A 25,939-nucleotide genomic window follows, 5' to 3' on the forward strand; every position below is an offset into this window, starting at 1 on the left:
CAGTTACACACTTACAATTTAAATAAACAACTCTAGAAAATTAAAATATCTCAATACACTGCACCGACAAATGAAAAAGGTAAAATCATTTCTTTCATTTCAACTAGATTCAACATGATTACAACTTCCAGACACAAAATGCGATTACAACATCCATGAATAAAATCAGAGAAATCTGACATATCAAATCACTTGTACGTTACCTGAATTGTGGGGGCTGCCTTTATTTTTTATTTCTAATATCCAAGTACCCCTTGACCTTTCACCCCAACAATGGGTCGTCATGAATGGCCAATCTTTGAACCCGTCCCTCGTGTCTGAATCTCTGCTTCTCTGCGGCAACAGCAGGGACCGGGTGCCTGAGGGTGACGTCAAATAGATTTCAAGATCTCCACGTCGGCTGTAAGTCATTGTCAGTCTTGCTTGGACGTGCTCCAGGTACAGGACATGATTTTTGCTGTTTTCACAACCTACAGTTGTCTTTTTGAGTATTAGACTATCCTTGCTTGGAATAGCTCTGAAGAAAGAAAAGGTGATTACATTGTCAAATTTTGTGTCCATTGAACTAGAAAATAAAAAATCATAGTGTGTGGAAATAAACTGAAATAGAAAGTTTACTTTTCACAGCATATGATCAAATATGTAAATATGTCATCATTATTCATTTATCTCACGTTATTATGACACTATCTTGGCTAGAAGTCAAGTGTCAATACTGATATACTTGAAAAAAAAGCATGCTTTGCTTCGAAGGAGAAAGAGACTAAAAACCTGCCCCATTGTTGTCTAATTACCATGGAAACAGTCTCATGGCAACAATACTCACGCTGGCTTGGTAGAAGCCTGTTCTTCACAGATGTGTTGTTCAGGAACGGTGATCCATTTCTCTGCGTACTCTACCATGGCAGTGGCGTCCATCAAACCAAAGCCAAAGGCATGGCTGACATGATACCCTGCACCGTTGGTTTTCCAGTCTGCACTGTTCAGATTCTCAGATCGAGAGGTGATCACCACAATGTACTGTAAGTCACGCCATGTCAACTTTGGGCTATGCGGAAACAATAAAAACAGACATGATGCACAAATGGAACAGCATACAATATGTACAATATGGAAAGATAAGGGTTTCAGTGGTTCTACTCCGGAATCAAAAGGACGCGACGCATTCTACAGACTCAATCCACCCAAGAGATCACGTGATGCCGATACAAACAAACCCACATGTGTACAAACGAATATGGAAATACACATACTTCTAAGTTCTAGGCACACGAATCCCGGGTTTGACCTGTTGGTCTCTAAGATATGTACCAGCTGCATAGCGGTCTACCAACAGGTACCAAGTTAGGACAACTGTCTGGTCTAACAAAGCTAATGATAAGTATGGAAATTTGAACTCTAGAAATAGCACTCAATATGATAGTGACCAGTTTTTTCAACGGAAAATGTTGATTGCAATGACTTACTTGGCTTCCAATGCTAGTGCACAAATACCAGCAGCTAGGGGAGCTGATGCAGAGGTGCCACTGTGTCTATCTGTACAGCCATGGTGTAGATCTGTAGTTATCTATCAAGACATGAAAAAAATGGCCAACTTTTCTGTAAGTCTGCTCATGGACATCTGTGGCACATCCATGGTCTGCTCAGTGGCAGAAAAGAACAGGTTAATAGTTTGCTAGCAGACAACAGAAGACAAAGACTCCCGTGGTAGCAATGAAAGACAGCTATCTACAAAGAATTATTATTCTGGCATCTGCAAGTGTCCCTATGGAAAGAAAGTTTCCTGGTTGTAAAGGTTTATGTCACCAGTCATTTATGCCACAATTTGATGTATGTCTATGCCTTCTAGTTCTTAACCGATAAAGCACACTACTGATACACACAAAATCGTTTTGGTAACGAGGAAATTTCTCACATATCATACATACTGTACATACAGGTTGTAAAAAGATAACAAATGAAGAGCAAGTTTTATTGTGAACATGGAGAAAAGAGCTAAGAACTCTGCAATGAAAACTCAATCTGATAGAAATACATGCATACTGTATATAGCTACTGTACTGATAGTCACAGTGCAGCCCTCTCTCTAGACATGCATCTCCAACTCACAATCTTGATAGTTTATTCTGTAGACTTGGTGAAAAACAGTAGATCCAGTTAGTTCTAGGATTACCTAAGTTATCTGTGGACATATACCCACCAGGCACCTGACTTAAAACTACCATTAGTCCTAATTGGCGGATAGTCAATGTTAAGAGGATAATCATTGGGATAGAAGTCAGATTAGGCTTGCTTTTTCACAATTGGACAGCTAGCTCTACTTGAAATTAGGCCATGGTCAGCTATGAAAACACAGCACCATTGTGATACACTGAATCATAGACTCTAAATGCATTACTGAATTCAACACTTACAACTTCCCGTTCATTTCCACTTCCACTGCTGTATGTTGTAGCCAGAGTTGAGGAACAAGATTCCGAGTACCATGGGATAGCTCCTTTTTCCGACACACTACTGATTGACAGAGTGAATATGCTATTGGTGTAGCCATCACAAGAACAGCTGTCATGTTGTCGACCACCGTTTCCTGACGCCCATACAAAGATGGAACCCAAACCACCACGCCCCTGAAAAGATCAATGCACAGCAAACTTATCATTGGTTGTATAGTTGTTGGCAATGTACAAGTCGTATTTTACCCATAATGACTCAGAAAAACAGTAACAGTTTGGTTTTCTAAAGGAAAATCCAAGAAAACATACTGTGGAACAGTACAACAACAACAGTATTAAAGCTGACAAATGTAATGAGCATTATCTGCTGAAGGGCTCCCTCTATAGACCACGTTTGTACCTCATGTACGAATCTCAGGTATTGACTAAACTACAAAATACCAGTAGTTCTGTGTATCATAGCAATCTCTCATCTTATAAAAGAAAGATTGTAGATCTTGAAGAGAAAAAACTAATAAAAGTTTAGTAATGTCACATTTTAGCACAGCATACAAAATTGTTACCTTGGTGACACCATTCACAAAAGCTTGCTTTGCCAGCCTGGCAGGGCCATCCACTGTTTTGCCATCATCATCAGGTCCCCAGCTTGCACTGTATATGTCAATGTGTTGTGGATTAAGTGAAAGAGACTGGGCCTCCACTGCATCCGTCACATCTCCATCTAACATACGCACACCTACAAATACACATCAGCAATTTTACAGAATGACTCACCAGCCATTAAGCACTATCTCCATAATCAAAGTTAATAATTCATGTCAAATTTACAAAATGAACACTTGCAACTCTACAACAATGAAAATCATGTTTTGTTATGACATAGTTGTGTTGCTGATAGCATTACTATAACACGTCTTTATGTAATGCTGTAAATACAACACACTAGCCTACATGTACATTTATGCAAAGCGGATTAAGAAGCATGGTCCAAATATGCAAATTCAGAATTATCATCAATGGACAATGTTGATCATATGAAACTGATTGTGAACTACATACACGTGTTTGACTGTTTTATTATTTTATAGAAAGGTACAATAAAAAGACCAACAATCAAGAGAAACTGCTATGTGCTTGATGTTTTAGATGAACAAGGTAAATATATTAATCTATCAATTATTCAAATATTTTTTCATCTATTTATACATATTTTTCCAAAATAAATGTATCAAACCCATGAAGATAAACTTTATGCTTTCAACGAACAAATTTCCTCAGCTTTGGGTTGACAGTGTTTCCATTAAAACATATCCTCTGTACCATCACAGCATTTTCTAGGAATCATAAAATCTCATTTGAATGTGTATCATATTACTGAAATTCCATGAAAACAGGCAGGACCAGTGTTTTGACACAGGATACAAATGATCAAAAACATCTGCTTTGCATTTAATGATCTGCAGTATCTTCCTTTTATGTTTGTTTTTATTCAAGTGATCATGGCAGCTTGTTTGACACTTCAATGATCTTCTTTTCATTTACCAGAGTTTAATTTCTTTTTTTTATGTACATTCATTTCAAAATTATGTATGAACAGTAGTAAGGAAATTTCAAGCAATCTTGTTGACATTGTGTTTGATTACACTGCATATGATGTACAGGTTTTGACATATGGTTGAGACCCACGCTCACAATTCAGCCGTTTGAATCATCAGAACTAATTTCATCTTTCACGCAATCTTGGCACCATAGAAAACTGAACCAAACCCCAATTTCCTTTCTGAATGTTCCGATGCAAACGTGAATGGTGAATTAGACAAGACTATTTCAGCTTTCAAGGCAAGATGAGAGATAGCCAGACAAATCCCATCATTTCCAGGCACACTACATCCTCCATATGTTACTACAGCCACAGGCATACATTTCATTTCCGCCATTGGTACAAAAAAGTTGGCTGCAATCGATCATGTTACTCAAGCGTTGGGGTAGTTTTGGGTGTGGGTTCGTTCATTTTCTAAAAATACTGAAGATGCCTCAAGTCTTCCATAACGACGCCGTTTGGAACATCTGGTTGCTACAGCTATTTTACAATATGTCGGTATATTGTTTAAACATAGGGCCAAAGTCCCTGAAGCTACTAGAGACATGGATACAAAATTAAGTATTTCCTGACTGTATGAAATTATCTCACTAAGGTCATCCAAGGGACATGTAAACCAAATATTAAAGCTGTCTGACCAGCGGTTTTGAAAAAACAAGCGACTCAACAGTTGACAGAGCTCTGCTGTGTTATGTAGAGAATAACCTTTTGTGACACATGTATTGATGAAGAAGGTGGATATCTTTGATAGCTCATTTCAGGATGGTTTGACCAAAAATGGAAAAAAATTCCGTAAAAATACAGATTTGCATATTTCATCAGACTATATTAGTCTATAATAGCAAATAAACGAGAGTTAATTACATTCTAATTAAAGTAAACAAGACTTGCTTAAATCAAGATTTACGTCATAATAAAAAAGCATATCTGTCAGGTTATAAAGAATCTTGAGCTGGTTATCTTTTAATATCAGTATTTTCATCCTATTAACCAAGCACATTTTAACTTTCAAAGTAACATTGTGAGTAAGTTCTGTTGAATAAGTTGAGACTGTACGTACTCAGAGAAAGCACACTGAAGAGACAAATGTTTGTAACTTAAGAAGTTCAAGGTCATCAAAAGCATTATAAGGAATCATGTTACACTTTCATTGCACTGTTTACACAGATTGCATAATTGCTATAAATAGCACAAGGAATCTTACAGCCCTGCTTTACCAAAAAAACCCTATCACTTTGACCACTCTTTTAATTGACCACTCTATTTTTTCCTCAAAAAGCAATCTTATTTTATCCTTACCAAGTCAACCATAAATGGAAATTAGAACTTTCTCTATCTCTATTTATTTCACCACCCTATCATGACAAACTATTATGAGCAATTTCTTTTAGATAACATAAATGGTGGTTCAGAATATATCAAAGTTGGGATTCAGGAAAGTTGCCTTTACATGTTTTAATCCTCCAAGATGGTAAGCATTTCATTATGAAGTGTCCAAAAAAGTTGAACTTTCTGATAATTCCACACTAAAATTATTTTGGCTTTGATGATTTCCTAATTAATTCAATTATTTAAAATCATATTAATTATTTTTTTCTGGGTGAATTGATAGGGTTTATACAGTACAAGAATTACATACAATGTTAGTCAAATTTTGACCAAAAATGACAAAAAAATTCCTTAAAAATACACATTTGCACATTTCATCACAATTTGAACAAATCTAAGTTGGGTTATCCCTAGGGACCTGTATACCAAATAACAAAGCTGTCTGACCAGTGGTTATGAAGAAGAAGATTTTTTACCAAAAACACCTTTTTTGGCATTAATTTGCCTATTTTCAACAATATCAAAAAATTAAAAAAAAACAGTTTCTCAAAATCATATTTTTCATCTACACAACAAATATCAAATTAGTAAGTACTGCGGTTCTCAAGATATTTGAGTGGACGGACGCCTCACAAACGGACATACATACATACATACATACATACAGACTGACGACGGACGCCGGACGGATACCCATCCCAATAGCTTCTATAGACTATAGTCTATAGTAGCTAAAAACTACAACCCAGGTAGTATACGAATTATACAAGACGATATTCAAATTCTGTTTATGCAAAAAGTGAAAATATTCAATTCATACAGCAAAATTATTTGATTCAACTAATTTCAAAACATGAAATTTAACAACTGGCTGACAGAACCATTGACAACAGTTTCCATCATGAATTAAATTTCATCTCATGATAACAATGACACTTTGGCACTTCTTGCTTTCATGAAAGACAGAATTAATTTTAATATATTTACTTGTCTATATTTAATAAATTTACTCTAAAAACACACTTCACAGAGTTCATCACACAGTGAGTCAACAAAAGTCTGTACATTTGTAAAGGTTGAAATTTCTTTCCTACAACCATCATGGTATGCTGAATTGACTCCGACTTCCTCAGGCATAGATTCTGTTGGTTCATTCACTTTGATAAACAGACAGATCTGACTTCAGATAAGTACCTTCAGGCCATGTGACATACAAAATACTATAAGAGCACTAATTTCCACCGAGATCTGATTTCTAAATGTTACTTTCTTTCACATCCTCACAGACTTCCATATTCAAAGACTTCATCATTGAAAAGATGCAAGCTACCTGTACATGCTAAATTTTGTATTTCAATAGAACTCATTTCACTGAGCCAATGTCTAAATAAAATTAGCCAGATCTAATCCTGTTGGCTATTATACAATATGACTTTAAAGTCACACCGACAAACCAATGGGAGCTTTTGTGATGAGGGGTTGGTAAAAATTTCACGTTGCAAATTAAATTTTAGAAATCAAGATTCCAGGAATTGCTCTGAGGGAAACCAACTTATCCACTACTAGCATCAGTTCTAAGTATGAAGGTTGAAATTATATGGAACACACGGCTGGCTTTGAAATATGGTGGAGTCATCTACGTGTACACAGCAGTATTGCTTCATGTATAAATTTAATTAAACTGACAAAGAATTATTCCCAGGCACAGATGTCGGTACATAACACTCTCATGTGATTATTCTCACTCTGATGACCAGATGGGACTATACATGTACCACCAACTTGGTTTAATATCTAGACTTCCATGTACAATTTTTCACACTGTCAATGCATTGTGTGTATGCAATACCATGTACCTCTGTGGACATTTATCTGCCTGGGCATATTACCCTTTTCCTCTCAGCATGTCAGGCAATTATGAACTTACCTCCTATTTTGGCATTGAAGGCTGCTCCTACACTGCAGACTTTATTGTTTGCCTCGGCCGCCACCTCACCGGCACACCGCGTCCCATGTCTTCAAAGCAAAGAAAACCATGTGTGACTGGTAATTTGCATTTGATTACAACTGAGGTTTTCTAACCCTACAGATTTGAATTATTTTTGATGCAGGAAGAAGGTAAAACGATGATGTACATGTATGAGGGTAGTCAGTGAAGCCTAGTACAGAAATTTCTGAGAGAGGATATCACACAACATGATGTATAAGAGGAAAGCTAAATGTACATGTACATGATACATAGTACATACATATTGAGTCGTTAATTATGCACAGTGTTATCTAGCTAGTTTAACCCTTTCAATCCCCATTTTGCTGTATAGATGTCAAACATTGCCATATAAAACAACAGAATTGGACCAAACCATGATGCTAAAAGGGTAGAACTATTTTGATATACTGCCGCAGTATCAAATATGTAAGAGTTTTTCAATATAAAAATCGAAGCGCATCTTTATGCATGAATGCCATGCAAATTTCCCTTTCTGTATGCAAGCCCTCCTTTTAGACATTGAGTTTCCACAGCTTGTAGCCCTTACAGCAAGAATGGATCACAGCTAACTGAATTTTTTGTGTGTTTAACCGAATATCACTTTTTTGATAAGTTTTATCTGAGGCACTTCTACCTTAGTAAAGAGGCAATAGAAAGACACTACATGTACCTAAACATCATAAGGGAAAACACATGGCGATGCAATATGTACTTAATGTGTTTTTTTCTTTCAGTGAATAACTGAACAATTGATAGGAAAACTGGTTTACTAACAGTGGAATTGAAAAAAAAACAGAAACACAAAAGGATATTTTCATTACACAAAGCACAAAATGATGAAACATCTCTGCCAACACTCCCTGGTGAGACTCTTATCGAACAGCAGCACCACAACCATTCACAAACCACAGCAGAGTTTGTGTAGTGTTAGGAATGGAGAGGAATTTCAATAAAATTTTTAAAAACACTCAATCTGTTCCATGCAGAGCTGTATAATACTGAAACATCTACTTGAACACATTTTACTCTGTGATTTTTACTCAGGCTTAAGCAATGCAAATGGAGAATATCGCACCTCATGAATTTCTACATATGGATATTCTACATATAAATATTATAGTCCAGGTACGCAGACATTTTTTGATTATGAAACCATGAAACCTGTCATCTGTTTTCTAATTCTGTATCCAAGGTCTCCATTTAAGATGTACCACACAGGAACATCCTGAAACCATAAATTGAAAAATTTTGCCTGAAGTTTTAAATTGGAAATCCTTCTTTTTTCTTTTTTCCCCTCCAGCTGTCATGATGGATAACACAGTATTCAGTGTTGTTGATACCATCTGTGTTTGATATCAGTGTTTCTACTGAAGTCGGAAAACATGAAAAAGACAAGCGACCTAGCGGCCGATATAGCTCCGCTGTGTTTATGTAGAGAATAACTATTTTTGAGACATGTTGATGAAGAAGGGTGGAAATCTTTGATAGCTCGATGCAGTGGCCAGAAAAAAGTGGCTAAAATAAGCTGCAAAAATACGCAATGAAGATTTCATCATACTTTGAATGTATCACATAGGATCATTTCTAAGAACATGTCAACCAAAGCTATCTGATGAGTAGTTTTTGAGAATAAATTTTTTGACCAAAAATGGCAACAATTGCCTCCAAAAGTAAAAATTGCAGATTTCATCATAATTTCAAAAGATCAAATTTAGTTCATCTATAGAAACCTGTATACCAAATTTCAAAGCTGTTAGACAAGTACTTTTTGAGAAACGCATTTTTTGACCAAAAATAGGAAAAAATTGCCCCAAAAATTCAAAATTGCAGATTTCATCATTATTTCAATAAATATCATTTAGTTCATCTATGGAAACCTGTATACCAAATTTCAAAGCTATCAGATGAGTAGCTTTGAATATACACATTTTTTGACCAAAAATGGCAAAAATTGCCCCAAAAATACAAAATTACAGATTTCATCAGAAATTCAATATATATTACTTAGCTCATCTGTAGAAACCTGTATACCAAATTTCAAAGCTATCAGACCAGTACTTTTTGAGAAACACATGTTTTGACCAAAAATTGCCCCAAAATTACAAAATTGCAGATTTCATCATAATTTCAATAATTATCATTTAGTTCATCTGTAGGAACCTGTACACCAAATTTCAAAGCTATCGGATGAGTAGTTTTGGAAATACACATTTTTTGACCAAAACTGGTAAAAATTGCCCCAAAATTACAAAATTGTAGATTTCATCATAATTTCAATAACTATCATTTAGTTAATCTGTAGGAACCTGTATACCAAATTTCAAAGCTATCGGATGAGTAGTTTTGGAAATACACATTTTTTGACCAAAAATGGCAAAATTGCCCCAAAAATACAAAATTACAGATTTCATCAGAAATTCAATACATATTACTTAGTTCATCGATAGAAACCTGTATACCAAATTTCAAAACTATCAGACCAGTACTTTTGAGAAATAAATTTTTTGACCAAAAATGGCAAAAATTGCCTTAAAAATGCAAATTTGCATATTTCTGCACAATTTGAACAAATCTGAAATAGATCATCCCTAGGGACCTATGTACCAAATATCAAAGCTATCTGACTGGCAGTTTTGAAAGAAGAATTTTTAAAGATTTTTTTTTACCAGAAATGACAAAAATTGCCTTTAAAATACAAATATGCGAATTTCGCCATGATTTGAACAAATCTGACTGAAGGCACCCTAAGCAAACTGCATATCAAATTTCAAAGCAATCGGACAAGCGGTTTCAGAGAAGAAGATTTTTTTACCAAAAACACCAAAAAATGCCTCAAAATTACAAATATGCAAATTTCACCACGATTTGAACAAACTGAAGTGAGGTCACCTTAAGTGAACTGCATATAAAATTTCAAAGCAATTGGACTTGCGGTTTCAGAGGAGAAGGCAATTGTTGACGGACGACGACGGACGACGGACGATGGACGACGACGACGACGGACGACGACGGACGACGACGGAAAATCAACCTATTTGATAAGCTCCGCGTCGCTGACAGCGGAGCTAAAAAGCTAGAGTAAGATTTCTACACTATCCCCCGGTTACATAATGAACACCCTTGGAAAAAAAGAGTCAGGAACCCTGGTAATATTCATTGACATAATGTTCTGAATTGAACAAAAACCCTTGATATCAATCAATACATCCCCGGGAATTATCATATACTACACTTCACATGGTGAATACAGGAAGAGTCTGTGGAACAGAGCAATAATTGATGTCTGCCTGTGGGTATATGAAACATGCAAGTGTATGAGACAGCTAGCTGGAACTGAAACCCCTTTCAATATTCTAGAATAGTTACAACTTTGCTATGGAAGACTCAAATTGCTTAGCGACGGTTGCCAAAGGAAATGGGTTTGGTGACTTGCTGTGTTAGTGAATGTACAATATCGTTGTGCAGGACACACAGACACATGGTCAATTGCCAAAAGAATTACAGAAATGTAAAAAATGTTCCAGTAACTAAATATTTTGTAAAAAGATAGGATAAGTTTTAAAAATTAGACAAAAGTGAGGCATCTACTTCTTCAATAAACTGTTTTGAAATAGCAGATGTACACTTTTGAAATTTCATGAAAATTTTGACACCTAAAATTTCAATAAAACCACACTTTTTTTTTTTGAAAATCCACTCTTACCCATGTTTTAGAAGACAGAGCCTGAACTTTCATCAAAATTCATGATATATAAAATCACATTGACTGATTTTATAGGGTCTCATGTTCTCATGTATATAAATTTCTTAAGAGCCAAAAAGTATGAAGAAAGTGCTATCCTGGTAAAAAGCGAAAATTTTCATTTGATAGAGTGTGTACTGGATCATTGCAAGAATGAGTGACTGTGCACGTATTGAATTCTTCACTGTCACCTTTGCAATTTTACTTCACTTCAACTGTTACAGTCACATGGCAGAGTGATATCTGGTGATTTCATTATCAAGCAAGCCTGGAAAGTGTTGCCATGGTCCTCATTAGTAAGCAAAGAAACCTAACCACTGTGAAATTTCCGAAATTGCCATCCACATTCTCTTCAAGAAAGCAGAAAATTAAACGCCACTTCTTGTCATCACGGTATTTCTTGTCTGTGGCTATCAGGGTGATGAAAGCTAGAAATAATAATCCAAGCATGAAGATCCAACCATAAAACTGCCTTAACCCTTTGAGTACTGTAAATTTTTCCCGCCATAATTTTAGTCCAACATTTTACCATTTTTAAAAATTTTTCTGTATTTCTTTTGATAATTTTGGACTGAATGGATATCACATTTCATTGGCTAACGTTTTTTATCAAAATAATGTCAAAAATTTGAAAAAAAAAATTGACTGGGGAATATTTTATAAGGCTGGCAAAAATTAACTTTGGCACTCAAAGGGTTAAAGATACCACTACACCAGCAAAGAGGTTTGTCTCTCAGGATGTCTCACTGTGTGTATTGACTGTAATTTCTTGTTCCACTCCATATGCCATGTTCAATATTCTGTTGGCAACATATCGTGTATATATTTTGATTGCTGACTTATTCATGTCAGGTCTTAAATTTAATCTTTAACAATAACAGCACTCAATGTACACATGGGGACTGTGTGGATAAGCTAAATACCGGTACTAGGTATTTCATCACTTTGCAGAGGGTCAAACAAACAAGAAACTGTGGTCAGTAGACATAATAACAATTCTAAAATACAGCTGGGAGTAACAGCTTTTTAATGTTTTGATTAGAAAAGGATAAAATGAATAATGCAATAATGATCCGATTATCAGATCATGGCAAATGAATAAATTAGATAATAAACTAATGGTAGAATAATAAGCAGCATTTGAAATAATTTCGTTATAGTTGCGTTTGTCTGATATTGGAAATGGAAGAATTTTCCCCACAACAAATTTGAAACCTTTCACTCTAAGACTTTGACGTGTTGCCATTATTTTTAATAGCTTGGGTGGACCTTTATGGAGGGAAATGCGGGGGAAGGGTTAATGATACAAACAGTTAGCACTATTGGAAAATTTCCACAAAGACTGAAATTTATAGATGGCTTATGACATTTGTGGGGCATATGATGACCTTGAATCAATTCAGTTGGGAATGTATTCTGCAGCTGGATAGGAGTTTATGTATCAGAAAATATGCTAATGACTTTATGGCACCAAATAATTAATTATGTCATTTTTATCAGACTATGAAGGAGTCATTCATCTTCATTTTTCTGTGTCACTCTCTCTCTTATTTAACCCTGCGAAAATTACTTCCATATATCATGTTGTATCTCACTTTTGCATACATGCACATTGTCATGGAAGCCTACAGACCTCCACTGAGAAACGGCCATCTGGTTAAATTAATCCGTGCGTTATCGCAGAATGAAACATTAATGTCAATGGTTCACATTGTAGGACAGTTTTATGAGCAAGAGAGCAAGGCGTTAATGACAACACTGTAGATTACACAAAATATATACAGAACAGACCAAAGCAGAAACAAATAGAAATACTTTTCTGAAGATAACCTATACATGAATCATATTTATGGAATCTTCAGAAAAGTGATACAGGCACAGAACACACACACTGGCATTACCATGACAACCACCTAAGAATGTATTGACATTTTGACAGAATCCAACCTGTTTTCATTGAGTGAGGTGTAGCGTGGTTGTGGGTCATGATCATGGTTGTTGAGATCATAACTGGCACGACCATCCTGGATGGCATGTAGAGGGAGAGAAGAAGGTGGGAGCACATGTAACAAAACACGTGGATGATTTTTAATAAGAAATGTAAAATAAAAGATGGCATGTGAACTTTGCCCCAGCATAATTGTGAAATTTGCAAGCAGAAGTAACAGACCATAACTACATGTATGGTGGTTTTAAAAACTGACCATACTACCGTCTGGTGTCCTTTAGAATTTAAAAATTATAATAATTTTGCCAAAAATGTTCACAATGCTGGGATAAAGTTAGCACTATAATGGCCAATGCAATGATTAATGGTTTGTTGAACAATTCTATCCTGTTTTCTGCACTGGCTAAAAAACAAGAAATGTACGGTACTCACACGGATAAAAATGTTCAACCAACAAAAACTTTAACACATTGAGAAACAAAGAAAATTCTTGAATGGCTGACAAGATAACATGATCAAAATTCTGCCTTCAAATCTTTCTGGGTGAAAATTTGACAGTGATTATGCTATAACTTCTCTCAACTGTTAAATGTACTACAATGCAATGTCATAAAACATTGGTACATACTAAGAAAAGATTTGCCTGAATATATTTTTTGACATGAAAACCAACTACATGTGTATGAAACATCATACAGTAAAGAATCATCCTACAAAATGATAAAATATGTAGAATAGTACTGAGAAAGTAGCAATGACAATTGTTGTACAGTGTCCACCACTCTATGGATAGTCTTTGTTTCTCAGTGTCGGAGCACACATCACAATACCTACTTATTTTCATTAGTGGGGTCATAACGAGGTGAAGGGTCATCGTCACCACCATTCACATCATGACTGGCTTCCTGGTCCTGGAGGAAAAAAAATCACCAAACACACATGCAACCAAAAAAGTGCAGAACATAAGACAGAAGTGAAAGTCAGACTGCACTGAAAGACATTCAATGGAAATACAGTATTAGTCAGAAAATAGCACAAACACAGGAAAGCTGGATGAACTTACACTTCTCAGAAAACTGAAATGAATAACAAAAATATGCAATACAACTTACAGAAAAGAAATTTACAGAAGTGGACTCTAGAAATTCATCTAAAAGTCACTCTATGAATTTCACAAATTCATTATATGGCGTACATAAGGTACATGCAGAAATAGTTTGTGGTTGCAGTGAATAAAATTAAAACAAAGCATTCTGGTTCACCAATGAGAAAAATAATGTTGTCTTTGTGCTTGGAGTTGATGCCATGCACTTGTTACTGACATACGTGAAACAGCAGAGCTTTTGAAAATGGGAAAATTTACACTAGAAACGCAACTTACATAATTTTTCTTAAGATCTGGATGATCTTTCTCAATCCCATCATCCAAGATCGACACAACCACATCTTTTCCTGAGTAACCTTTCTGCCAGGCAGGAATTATATTCATATCTGGGCCGGATTTCCTTTTCTGTAAGAGTGACCACATGCAGGAATATGCTAAATGTCTTAGATTTCACTCTTAAGACTTTCAACAGGAGTCAAGAATTTGTGACAGGAGTACATTTCCAGAAAACCAGTACACATTACATGTCAGTGGATATGTATCTTGCTATGGAATATTGAGGGTTTATTACACCTCCATGACATCAAGCAAAAATATCAACGTAGCCCCTAGTACATGTACATGTATATGCAAAGCTGAAATGCATACTTGCTGTCTGTTATAAAAAGAAAAACGTTTTCTTTTCAACTATAGACCCTTGAGCTTGAGGGTCTATATTTCAACCCTCTAAATCGCATATACAATCTAATACATTGTCATGAAATACTATATACAGATTTTGAAATCTCTTTATCAAAAAAGCCACAGGATACTATTTTTTGTAAATCTGTCTTTGGAAGATTGATCTTAACCAAATTACACCAATCACCACATTTTCCTAAATTATACATCAACTAGACTGAACATTTTGAATTTTCCCATGTAAGACAAGCATAAAGACTGTCACGACAGCATAACAGGATATCCAACAGCGAAATGAATAATTCAAATTACATACAGTGGCTTGTAGGGAACTACTAAACCATACTAATTATGTGACAATTATCTGGCCTACGTACATTACAAAAAAGGAAAAAAAGACAGGGTCAATCTTAAAGTACATAATTTCTCAAAGCATCAGGAAATTGGAGTCATTCAACAATTGTAAGCCTAAATGACTAATTTTAAAGAAAAAAAGCATATACATGTACGCTGGATAATGTATTTTGTCAATACAGTACAATATAGAATTTCAATATGCCGACATCATTGGTTATATGATATTCCTATCGCTGTATGTGCCTTTGGCTACACGTACATCTGGCTTACTTGGTGTACCATATCTGGACTAATGTACAACACCACAGGTAAATTATAACGTGATATTCACATACGACAATTGTGTTTCTAGAGTAAAAATGATAAATATGGACTTTAACATGGCTCACTATAAAAAAACTACTGAAATTATTTTATCATTATTTAAGCCTGTTCAAAACAGATCTTCATGTAACAAGATACTTTCCTTTGATTTAAATCCCAATTTACTTTCAGCAAGTTACTGTGTTTTATGTTCAATGTCTTAAGCCATTGTGTATTGTATGCACATGTTGAACAAACATGACAAAAGAAGATATGCATACTGCCTGATGTTGTATTTGTTTATCACTAACAAAAACCGCAGACGAAGAGAATACATATATGTATATACACATGTATTATAGCTATAAGGTGGAGCTGCATGTTGTCAACAGAGTTTTTTCAAAGCAATATTTCTCATCAAGATGATAGGGAAAACCCCCTAATACTATATATTTACAAAAAGCAGAGACTCTAAAGTTTAGTGTATATTTGGGGTAAAAAACCTCAATTTTGGTATTAATGATAAAAATTAATTTAAGTTAAAAACTTGATGCTATTTTCTGAATTGTAATGTTTCACTTGAAAGGAGAGTGTATGTAGCAAAAAATGACTATTTTATTCTGCATTATCTTTCCTCATTCTAAAATGGCAAGGGTTTAATTAAAGACTGACACTCAAAAAATTGATTAAAATCCTGATAAGCAAAATTAAAATGCCTCTTATTCAAAATGTAAGAAGCTTACTGCCAAACAAAATAGTCGTTTTGTTATATAGCATTTAAAGAACATAATGTGAAAATTTCAGAAAATTTGACCCAGCCAGGGTAGAGTTAAATTCTTTGGAAATTTCCAAATTGGGAGGAAAAAGAAGCCAGGAAATCGGGTAACTTGCATACATTTGCATCAATTAACATTTCTTTATCACACAACTTTTAACTGCTTGACAAATTAACAAATTAATTAAAATTGAATAAATATTTGCAAAAAAGTGATTTTTAAGCAAAATATGTTGTGTTGGGTGCAGCGCCCCCTTAAGGTTTATTAATACCACACAACAAATATACCACTCCTTTTTGTTGCACTTACCAGGTACCATAATGGCCACTTATCATCGTTAAAATTTGTGTTAAATAAATCCCTTTTCACCCTTTTCCTGCTTATCTGCTGTTCTAACCATCTCACCTAGAAGAAAGAGATAAAAATACACACATCAAAAATACCAAATGATAATTTTCACGGCACAGATGGAGATTACTGACAAAGTGTTCACCAAGGACAGATAAAGATGGAATAAGAGGACAGGAGATGACAGCTGTCACATGCATCATGTGTCCAGTAGATGTGTATCTGTTTGGCCATCAGGTCTAGCACCAACAATCCTTTCATTTACTTTCAACAAAGCAAATTTGATCTTTTCATCCATACACATATATGCTCATGTAAGTAAGGATACAACTGTAGTATTTCCCTCTGTGATAGAATATCATTACATATGTTTTACATTACATGCGGTACTCTCTCTGAAATCTGATATTGGTTACTGCTTCATAGGAACCATATTTTGCCACTTTTTCATATTTGAATGTAATGAGAAATGGTGACTTGCAAGTACGTTGTGCAAATCCTGTTACACGGTAACTTGAGTTTGAAAATACTTAAGACGTTAATCTGCTTTCTTTCTAAGATGACAGCAAACAACTTGCTGGTTGAATTCATGTGCGGTTGAAAACGACTCATATAGAAAAGGATTACTTTATGAAATTAAGCTGCCATCTTGCGCTAAATTTCCGGGTTTGTCTTTAAAAATTTACATGTAATTTCCTGTGATAATTTGTGCATACACTGTCTACGCAACACGTAAACGCCATTTATAGCTTCGAAAATGAACATCTCCTCAATACATCATTATTCAAATCAAATTACCAGTAATTGGGTATGTAGCAGATTAGCCATTGACTTTGCCAGGTAAAGCAACCATACTTTTACAATAAAAAATCTGCCAACTTCCGGCTCATTATCTTGAACCTGTACTGTATGTACGAACAGCTAAATTTTATAAGTGGTATTATCAAGCCACTGTCTTTCAAAGACTGGTTTTTAAATCCTTCAGAATCCAAAACATATGACAATGGTAAAAGGGAAACAACACGATTTACAAATACAGGATATGTGTAAGTTTACAGATTCATGTCGTTTCTGTTGATATTACTCTGTAATATCCTTCACAGAAACATGTAACTTGAATATGAACATATGATTTCATTCTGATATTTGATTTTCTGTTACATTAGGAAATTACAAAGATATATTTGATAGTATACATCTGCAAGAATATATACAATATGAAGAATGATTTAGTCCTTTAACTACAGCAAAGAAGTATGATAAGAAAAATCGGTGCTCCAATCTTATTTTTTGAGATACATGGTATAGATACAGCATACTGTACCATTTGATTTTATACAGCTCACATTAATGTTGATCTTGGAATAAAGAAGCACAATGAAATATTCATCACAAGTACAGAAAAAACTAACTGAGTCACTACTCTTGTTTAGTTTGTTTTGTAAAGAAAGACATGACTATGCTGTTTTACCTTGAAATCTAGCATAGTGACGCTTCTTTTTAACAACTTTTTTCCAAAATGGCTTCAGATATGAGTCTTTTGTGAAAATTTAAAGACAACAATCACTTTACAAGGACAAGTCGATGAATTGTGCTGACAGCACATTACACATGGTTAGTCCCGCTAATGCTTTCACCCCCTCCCCTACCCCAACTCCTATTTCCTCTACAGAGGTCCAACTTTGTCATAGAAAATAAAAGCGGTTACTAGGCTAAACCATGACGGTAATAGTTAATCCCCTAAGACATTGTATAGGGTTTCAGCAAAGCGTGGGTTGCAAGAATGGAATAGTCTATATTAAACTTACTGATGGTTCCTTCTGGAGCAAAATATGATGCCGTGCATTGGTGGCCCTCGCTGAACGTTTATGTACCCTGCGATCCATAAAATGATAGTGTTCCGGTATAATCTGAAAATGTAGACAAGGTTACTGCTAGTTTGAAACAAGATCAAATTACTCCAACAATATAACAACCACTTTACTAATCATAACATTTAATGCAATTTTTCTGCTAATACTCCTTCATTGTAAATGCCATAAAATGGTAGAACAACATATCCTTAAAGGGAGGCAGTCATCAGAACTGTGTGTGTGTGTGTGGCTTTGTTGTTTACAAACATGCATAATCTAGATGCATCAAATCAACATCACTTCAACATTTAAATTTTACAATATTCATTGTTAACAAACATGTTTTAACTCTCATCAAATGCCAACGTACCCTAGATACAGTGTTTACATCAGTCATTGGGGTCTCTGGCAACATTTGGGAAGAGTTCTGACGACGGCTTCCCTTTAAAATGTTTGAATCCCTTCTTGCATATCCTACACTTGTTGATTTTTTTGAAGTAATGTAATACATAGTAAAATGTATGACATGGCATTTGTAAAACACTCATACTCATATAAAAGGAAGTTTTTATTGTGATAGATCATGAGAACAAATGGGGTCACTCTTCTTTGTGACGAAGCAATTTTTATAATATTGGAACACTTCCATGCTCAAATGAAGGAAATGCAAGTAATGCATGTGATTATACAACTGTTCAATGAAGCAAGATCGTAGTGATACTATGACGTTATTACAAAATACCGGTACCACAAAGAATGGATGAGGACATTGGCGCAGTGTATCGCCCGATGCAAAGCATAGGGCCATGCGCGGCACCAATGTCCTCGTGCATCCTTTGCGGTATTTTTGTGATAACCTTATTACATCATACATTCATGGCTGAGGCATCCAATTGTCAGAGTAGTGACCGTTTTCGTGCAATGTCAACAATTTTTCTTCCGATTTATAGCGCAAGTGTGGAATGCTAACGAGGACGCGCTTCTGCAAGTTCTGGATAGTGTGTGTGCACTACACACGTACGTACAGAGCGCACCTGAGACATGTTCTGGCACTCGTCCAATGGGTCCCTTGAAACCGTTCAACAGTGAATGTATGGATACAGCCGCAGGGGATGGGGCACCTTGAAACCTTACATGTTACAGAACGGGTGTTCCGTACGGCTTTTTAGTGCACGCAAAATTCTGTTGTCTTCCATGGTAGATGTACATGTATCATAATGGGTCTTACACCAAATTTGCCTATCCTTCATGAGTCTTGGTAAAATATACAATAGTTCATAATGGAAGGTCAACAACAAGCTGTGTCCTTACATGTACATGTGAAGAGTACAAGTTTAAAATTCTGTCACATCTTCCAGAATTAGTATTGTCTCCCAGTGGCATGTTCAGAGTCTGTTGTTCCACCAATGTCGAACATACATGTACAGTACATGTAGTGCATGAATTCTAGTAGACTGCACTACTCTCTTTTTCGTTGTTATAGTTTACCTACAATAATTGTGATGGTGGATACATGAGCCTCTATGTAATTTATACGGCAAATGTCCAGATAGGATGGCAGATGTCATCATAGTAACAGTGAATAACCCACACAGTGTAGCTACAACTACTGAATAGGAAGTTTCTTTGAATAGGAATAATGCAAATCAAATTGCTTCTTTCTTTTCCCAATTATCATACACATTAGATTTTTTATTCTAACATTTCAATGGAGATGTATAAAAAAAAAGATTTCCTACATTGTAACTAGCATTCTAGTGTGATTAACTGGTACACTGCTACCTAACATTCTAAATGTGACTAACTGGAACATCAGTAGACGATAAAACATGTTAATAATGCAGAGTAAAAGTCTGCTTCTTTTACGAATTGCATCAAAACCAGTCTTAGGAATTAAGAACCATGCTGGATATGCTGGTAAATGCCTTCTCTAAGACACGATCCCACATAACGTGTCTGGAATTTCCTTATCTCTTTCAACGTGAAAACTGTGCTATCTGCAATTGTGGAATGCATTCCAGGATTCCTGTGCATGGATTTTAATGTAACATCACTACTCATATGATTTTGAAACAAAACAAGCAAGGTCATGTACAACCATGAAATTCAATGCAAATTTGGCTCTCCACAATGAAGAAATATTCACTTCATATGTTTTGTAATTATATAAGGTCTTTGGTATCAAGGGTGGTTAGTGAACACAGAGACATAAAATACTGGAGTTTACAAGGCAATTAGATACATGTAGGTGTCATATTTTAGTTGGGCGGTGGGGGAGAGACATTTCAATTTTGAATGAGCCATTGAACATGATAAAAAGGAAACATCTTCAGGCATTTCTTTTGTGTAGTGGTTCAACATCCAAAGTAGGAAAATTATGCCACAATTTCAAAATACATGTAGTAGGACTCTTCCACTTCAGTTTTTCCATTGTATACAATGCCAAAAACCAGGAATATGGAAAGAGATAAAACCCAAAACTCTGGATTTCAGATATATGGTTAATCATGATTGACATTCTTCCATCAGTATTAGTTTATTATATACGTACGCAGTGCAAAAAATGTATGTCCCCTAGATTGCATCAGCAAAAAATAAAAACGGCACTTGGTCCAAACAGTATGCAAACACACCATACCATATGTCTATTGATGGCAACTAACATAAGGTGGTGTTAGTATAGTTGGTTATACTGTGTATAAATGAGAAAGAAAACAGAGCGACAAGGATTGAGTGGTAGCCATTACTTGGTATTCTATTAGTTCATAGTTCATTTCTAATTGAAATTTCAAACTTTGATTTTATAGCAGAGACAAGATAAGAACGTTGCTGATACATTAGGAGAAGGAACAAATATGTAGGACATTTTATGTTACTATCTCACTTCTGCCTGTAAGGTTATCAAAACTGCTTGCCTGGCATACACACATGCATAAAGTTCTCAGAGGGTCAAATTGTTATGCTCCATGTACATCAATCTAATTTCACAGCAAAATATTCTCTCAATTTCCATGCCTCAGTCGTTCAATCATATGCCTTATCCATGGTCATGCTATGACCCTTAGGAACGCATGCACAGGTCTCATAGTGTGCTTGAAATAGTAATCTACTTAAATCGTGTCATGTCAATATGCAGCAATGGTAGACTAAAAACAGTTAAAATGGGATAAAACACTAAAATCACCATACATGAAGACATTCTATCTGTTCAGCCTTTCCTTATCCCTAGTCATTGTTTTTGTCTCACATTTATTTTATTATTATGGTTCATTTCACTTTTATTTATTTCACCTTCAATTATGTGTTTGTCTTGTGTATTTCTGACTGACCTGCAGTTACAGACACAACATCAGAGTTGGAAAGGCATGTCTTATCAAATCAAAAGTTCATCAATTTGGTCTGCACAGTAGTATTAAACAGAAATTTAAATTTGTTATATACCGGTACCTACGGAAATACACAAACTAGATTTACATGTAGTCCTCATGTTTTGGATGAAGGTCATCTCTCTAGCCAAGATGCATACTAAACAACACAACATCTACAGTTCAACAGAATGTTCAAAAGACAAGTTGGAACGATGCACCACAGACATTGAGATCTATCGGTCTAGAGTATATGGTTGAATGTGTGTGTGTGTGTGTGTGTGTATGTATATATATATAAATATATATATATATATATATATATATATATATATATATATATATATATATATATATATAGATGGATTGATAGATGGATAGATACATGTACAGTAGCTATCTGGGAGTGAGCAAAACCAGTGGTCCACTGTCATTTCATTCTGACTGGTGATCTGTCATTTCCATCCATACTGCTGAACTATCATTTCATTCAGACATGTGACTTTGCCATTCTGTACATGGAAATCCAACAGAGTAATAACCATACCATTATGAAGTTGTATGATAAAACTGCTTATGCTGGACTACAGTACTGCCCTCTGGCAATCAAACACTAAACAGATTCCCATTCCTTTCTTGTACATTACCCTTAATCAACTGCTGTGAATGCTTTTTAGCATTTTCGAATTTTCATTGAAATTTAAGATATCCTAACCATGGTCAATGTAGGGAAAAGTTTCAATTAGCTAAATCTTAAATTAGCGAATCACTAGACTTAGCTAAATTCACTAAAAAAGATGCTAGCTATTAACAGGAAATGTTTTCCAGTGTGTTTTCACAAAACACACATACATCAATCCAGCAAATAAACTGTCTGAAATGTTTCACAGAATGTGTTCTTTCCTGTGACTTCCTGATTAAAACTAATTGCACCACTATTCGCACCAAAAACTATGAATTGCAAAAACTTCAATTCTCTCTCAAAATAATATTATCAACAAATGAAGGATAATGTGTACTTTCAACTGCACTTAATTATAAGTACTGTTAATTATTTTTTATTTGTTTAAAACACCTGAAAACATTTGCAAGGATAAGTCATACACTTCAGAGATTCTACCAGGCACTGTCAGGGGCAAAATGACTCAAGAAGCAGAAAAGCTATCTTGTTATACAATTGTATTCATGAAAGAAATTGCGTTTCCTGCTGAAACACAAACGGTTCTCATGAACTGTTTTGAAAGTTATTGGACGTACTTTTAACTATATTTTTTACATCCATGAACTCATGCAGCCGTGGCGTGGTGACACCTGGCCTTTGGACCTGACACGTCTCGGGCACACGATGAACGTACATGCACGGACAGTAGCGAACACACTTACCTCGCCGAGGTTTATAATACCGTACTTCTCAGCAAGTCGATCAGCTTCTTCCTTCCCTCCATAAACATGGACAGCCCATTTATTTGTGTAAATATCGCATTGGATAAAGTGTAGAATACTCAAAACGACCACAATTACGGCGTGAACACGCAGTAGTTTTTGCAGTTCCATTATCGCTTCCTGGTTTGTGCCCAGTTCCGTGACGAAATCTATTGGCAACGGCAACTGCTTTCACTTGTGTTGTACTTCAGGCGCACGTTGGCACGGCAACTTGACTTTATTCGTCGGAGGACAAATGTGGCTGATTCAGAATACGCGTTGACATTATTCTGCAGAGTCCACAACCCGCTGAAAGTACATACTAAAGCTACAGACTGGAGGAGAAACACGTCAGTGTTGTCATGCCACAATGTTCTACGCCGACATCCGGTAGGAGAGTGAAGCTTGCGAATCAAAATAGATTCAGATTAAAATTGCAGGGACATTCGGATTAGAGATTCGGGAATCCGACACGCTGACCTACGATCGAAGTTTTTTTGTCACAATGCCATTGAACCTTGAACCTGGCGCGTGCCAATGATCTTCGTTCAAAATAATAATCGACTCTGAACAGAATTGATAACTATAGTTTATCGAGAGGGTATTTTCAATACATACAGTGACTGCTTCAAGGCCTAGGCATACACCTCAAACGATTTTCATTCAGGCCTGTATGTAAACCTCTTTGATCGATGTTTAATATTGATGAGCATAGACCTGTACCTTTCAGATTAGCTGTAATAAAGAGTGACAAGATAGAACATTTATTCTGCAACTGCTTTTTCCATCTCTAACTTAAGTTACCTGGGAAACAGAACCCGACCTAGGACTAACAATTAGACCTATCAGTAACAGTCGATAGAGCTTGAAATGGTAATTAAGTTATTTAGCCTTTCCTTGCCACATTTCTCTCTGTGACGGTTTGTGCCCCGGGGTTTGTGGAGGGCCATATCTTATGTTCTGGCTCTAACTCTCGTTTCAAACTTGAGGAGTTGGGTGAGAACCGAGGGTTAAATCCTTGACTACTTTTCTCCAAGGCTGAACGTTTTGGCTTTTGCGTTTAAATCATTCTGGTTAGGCACCACTTTCTGCCAAAGCTACCGATATGGTGCACGGAGTCTCAGCTTTTTAAAGAAAGCACTTATATTTCAGATTTTCAATCCAATTCAATTCAATTCAAATATTTCATAGCTTGTCAATAGATACACAAATTTCAAATATACGCCAAACGCAAAATAACACCAGTCGAGTCGACGACATCAAAGACTTCCTGACATTGCCTTTAACGTCATTGTATTATATATGGACGTAACATTTCGATCGTCGACTGTCTCATAAGAAAACATACGTCAGTATTCTATTTTCTATTTCATTACCTCTCTTTGGACTGACCAGTTTCTTTCTCTGGGCACAAAAATATCACAACACCTAACTTTCCAAAGAACTCGTGGGATCAGATCCTTTAAAACTTAAAAGAGTGAAATTGCAATGCCAATAATCAGTGGATAGCAGAAAATACGTTATTGTATTATGTTTGTGTTAAGAGAAGCTAGTCTTTTGACCTCTAAAATTTATTAATAGTCTGGTCACCTCCCAACCTTTTCAAAGGCTCAAGGGTTTCGTTAACAGTACAGAGCATGTCAACTTATTAACACAAGTTTTTATCGTTGGTTCAGTTTTGATCTTTCTATTTGGGAGTGTAACACCTGAAGGCATAAAATATTTTATTAATATGTTGTTTGCGGCTTGTCAACAGGTGAGACCTATATATATATATATATATATATATATATATATATATATATATATATATATATATATATATATATATATATATATGTGTGTGTGTGTGTGTGTGTGTGTGTGTGTGTGTATATGTAAGTTTTGTGTGTGTACATACATATATACACCACTTTCTGCCATATATATATATATATCTATTATATATATATATATATATATATATATATATATATATATACACACACACCACTTTCTGCCATATATATATATACATATATATATATATATATATATATATATATATATATATATATATATATATATATATATATAATCGCTTTTATTGTTTTATCAATACCAGTGAATTTGTAAAGCTCTGTCTGCAAGGCCCGCTCCGCCGCAATTAACACCCTGTACTAAATTAATTAAACATATCGTAATTTTTCGTCGTCATCTATGTAATGCTGATTTATGAAAACAAAATAGCAATGCAGCAATGGTGTTAAAGTATAGATGTAGTTCTGTATTGCGTATTTCAAGGCTGAGGATTCCATCGCAAGAAGTAACTTATATACAATGAACATACCGGTACGCTGATCGAATTATTTACTTCATAATTTCTTTCTTATAGAAAATGACTTATAAATGAGTACACGCAGTTTACGCAATCTACTCTCATTTGAAAATTTTAATAAACAATTAGATATACAGGAATTCGGATGGGTAAAAGTTTCACCTGGAATGACGTTAGAACGTATTACGAAGGTCTTTGTTGACTGGGCATTCTAAGAAAAAGCCAAATTATCTTCGATCTTGAAGAGTTTGCATTCCTTGAAACGTCTTTCCTTGCATGGAATACATGTGCGTCTTCACTACTGTATGGAAGGCATTCATATGGAAAGCAGGCTAAAATTTGCAGAAATT

The 25,939-nt window shown here is 35.3% G+C and overlaps 1 protein-coding gene across 2 annotated transcripts in view; it reads right to left on the minus strand.

Annotated features, from left to right (window-relative positions):
- The window catches only part of LOC139122004 (furin-1-like), a 31,625-nt gene extending 7,953 nt beyond the window's left edge, over positions 1 to 23,672 (minus strand). Inside the window, exons 1-11 of one of the 2 annotated variants that reach the window (XM_070687343.1) lie at positions 23,234 to 23,672; positions 18,441 to 18,542; positions 16,594 to 16,689; positions 14,444 to 14,572; positions 13,897 to 13,973; positions 7,310 to 7,398; positions 3,017 to 3,189; positions 2,415 to 2,627; positions 1,467 to 1,567; positions 827 to 1,048; positions 204 to 517 (exon numbers count right to left, since the gene is read on the minus strand). In XM_070687343.1, the coding sequence (XP_070543444.1) occupies positions 204 to 517; positions 827 to 1,048; positions 1,467 to 1,567; positions 2,415 to 2,627; positions 3,017 to 3,189; positions 7,310 to 7,398; positions 13,897 to 13,973; positions 14,444 to 14,572; positions 16,594 to 16,689; positions 18,441 to 18,542; positions 23,234 to 23,404 (1,687 nt within the window). In that variant the 5' untranslated portion in view covers positions 23,405 to 23,672. Of the gene's footprint in view, positions 1 to 203; positions 518 to 826; positions 1,049 to 1,466; positions 1,568 to 2,414; positions 2,628 to 3,016; positions 3,190 to 7,309; positions 7,399 to 13,061; positions 13,139 to 13,896; positions 13,974 to 14,443; positions 14,573 to 16,593; positions 16,690 to 18,440; positions 18,543 to 23,233 lie in introns of both variants that reach the window. The other variant, XM_070687344.1, reaches the window with a different exon arrangement.
- Between the last annotated feature and the right edge of the window lie 2,267 nt (positions 23,673 to 25,939).

Source organism: Ptychodera flava, chromosome 21, assembly GCF_041260155.1.
Source record: "Ptychodera flava strain L36383 chromosome 21, AS_Pfla_20210202, whole genome shotgun sequence".
In the NCBI taxonomy this organism is placed as follows: Eukaryota; Metazoa; Hemichordata; class Enteropneusta; family Ptychoderidae; genus Ptychodera; species Ptychodera flava.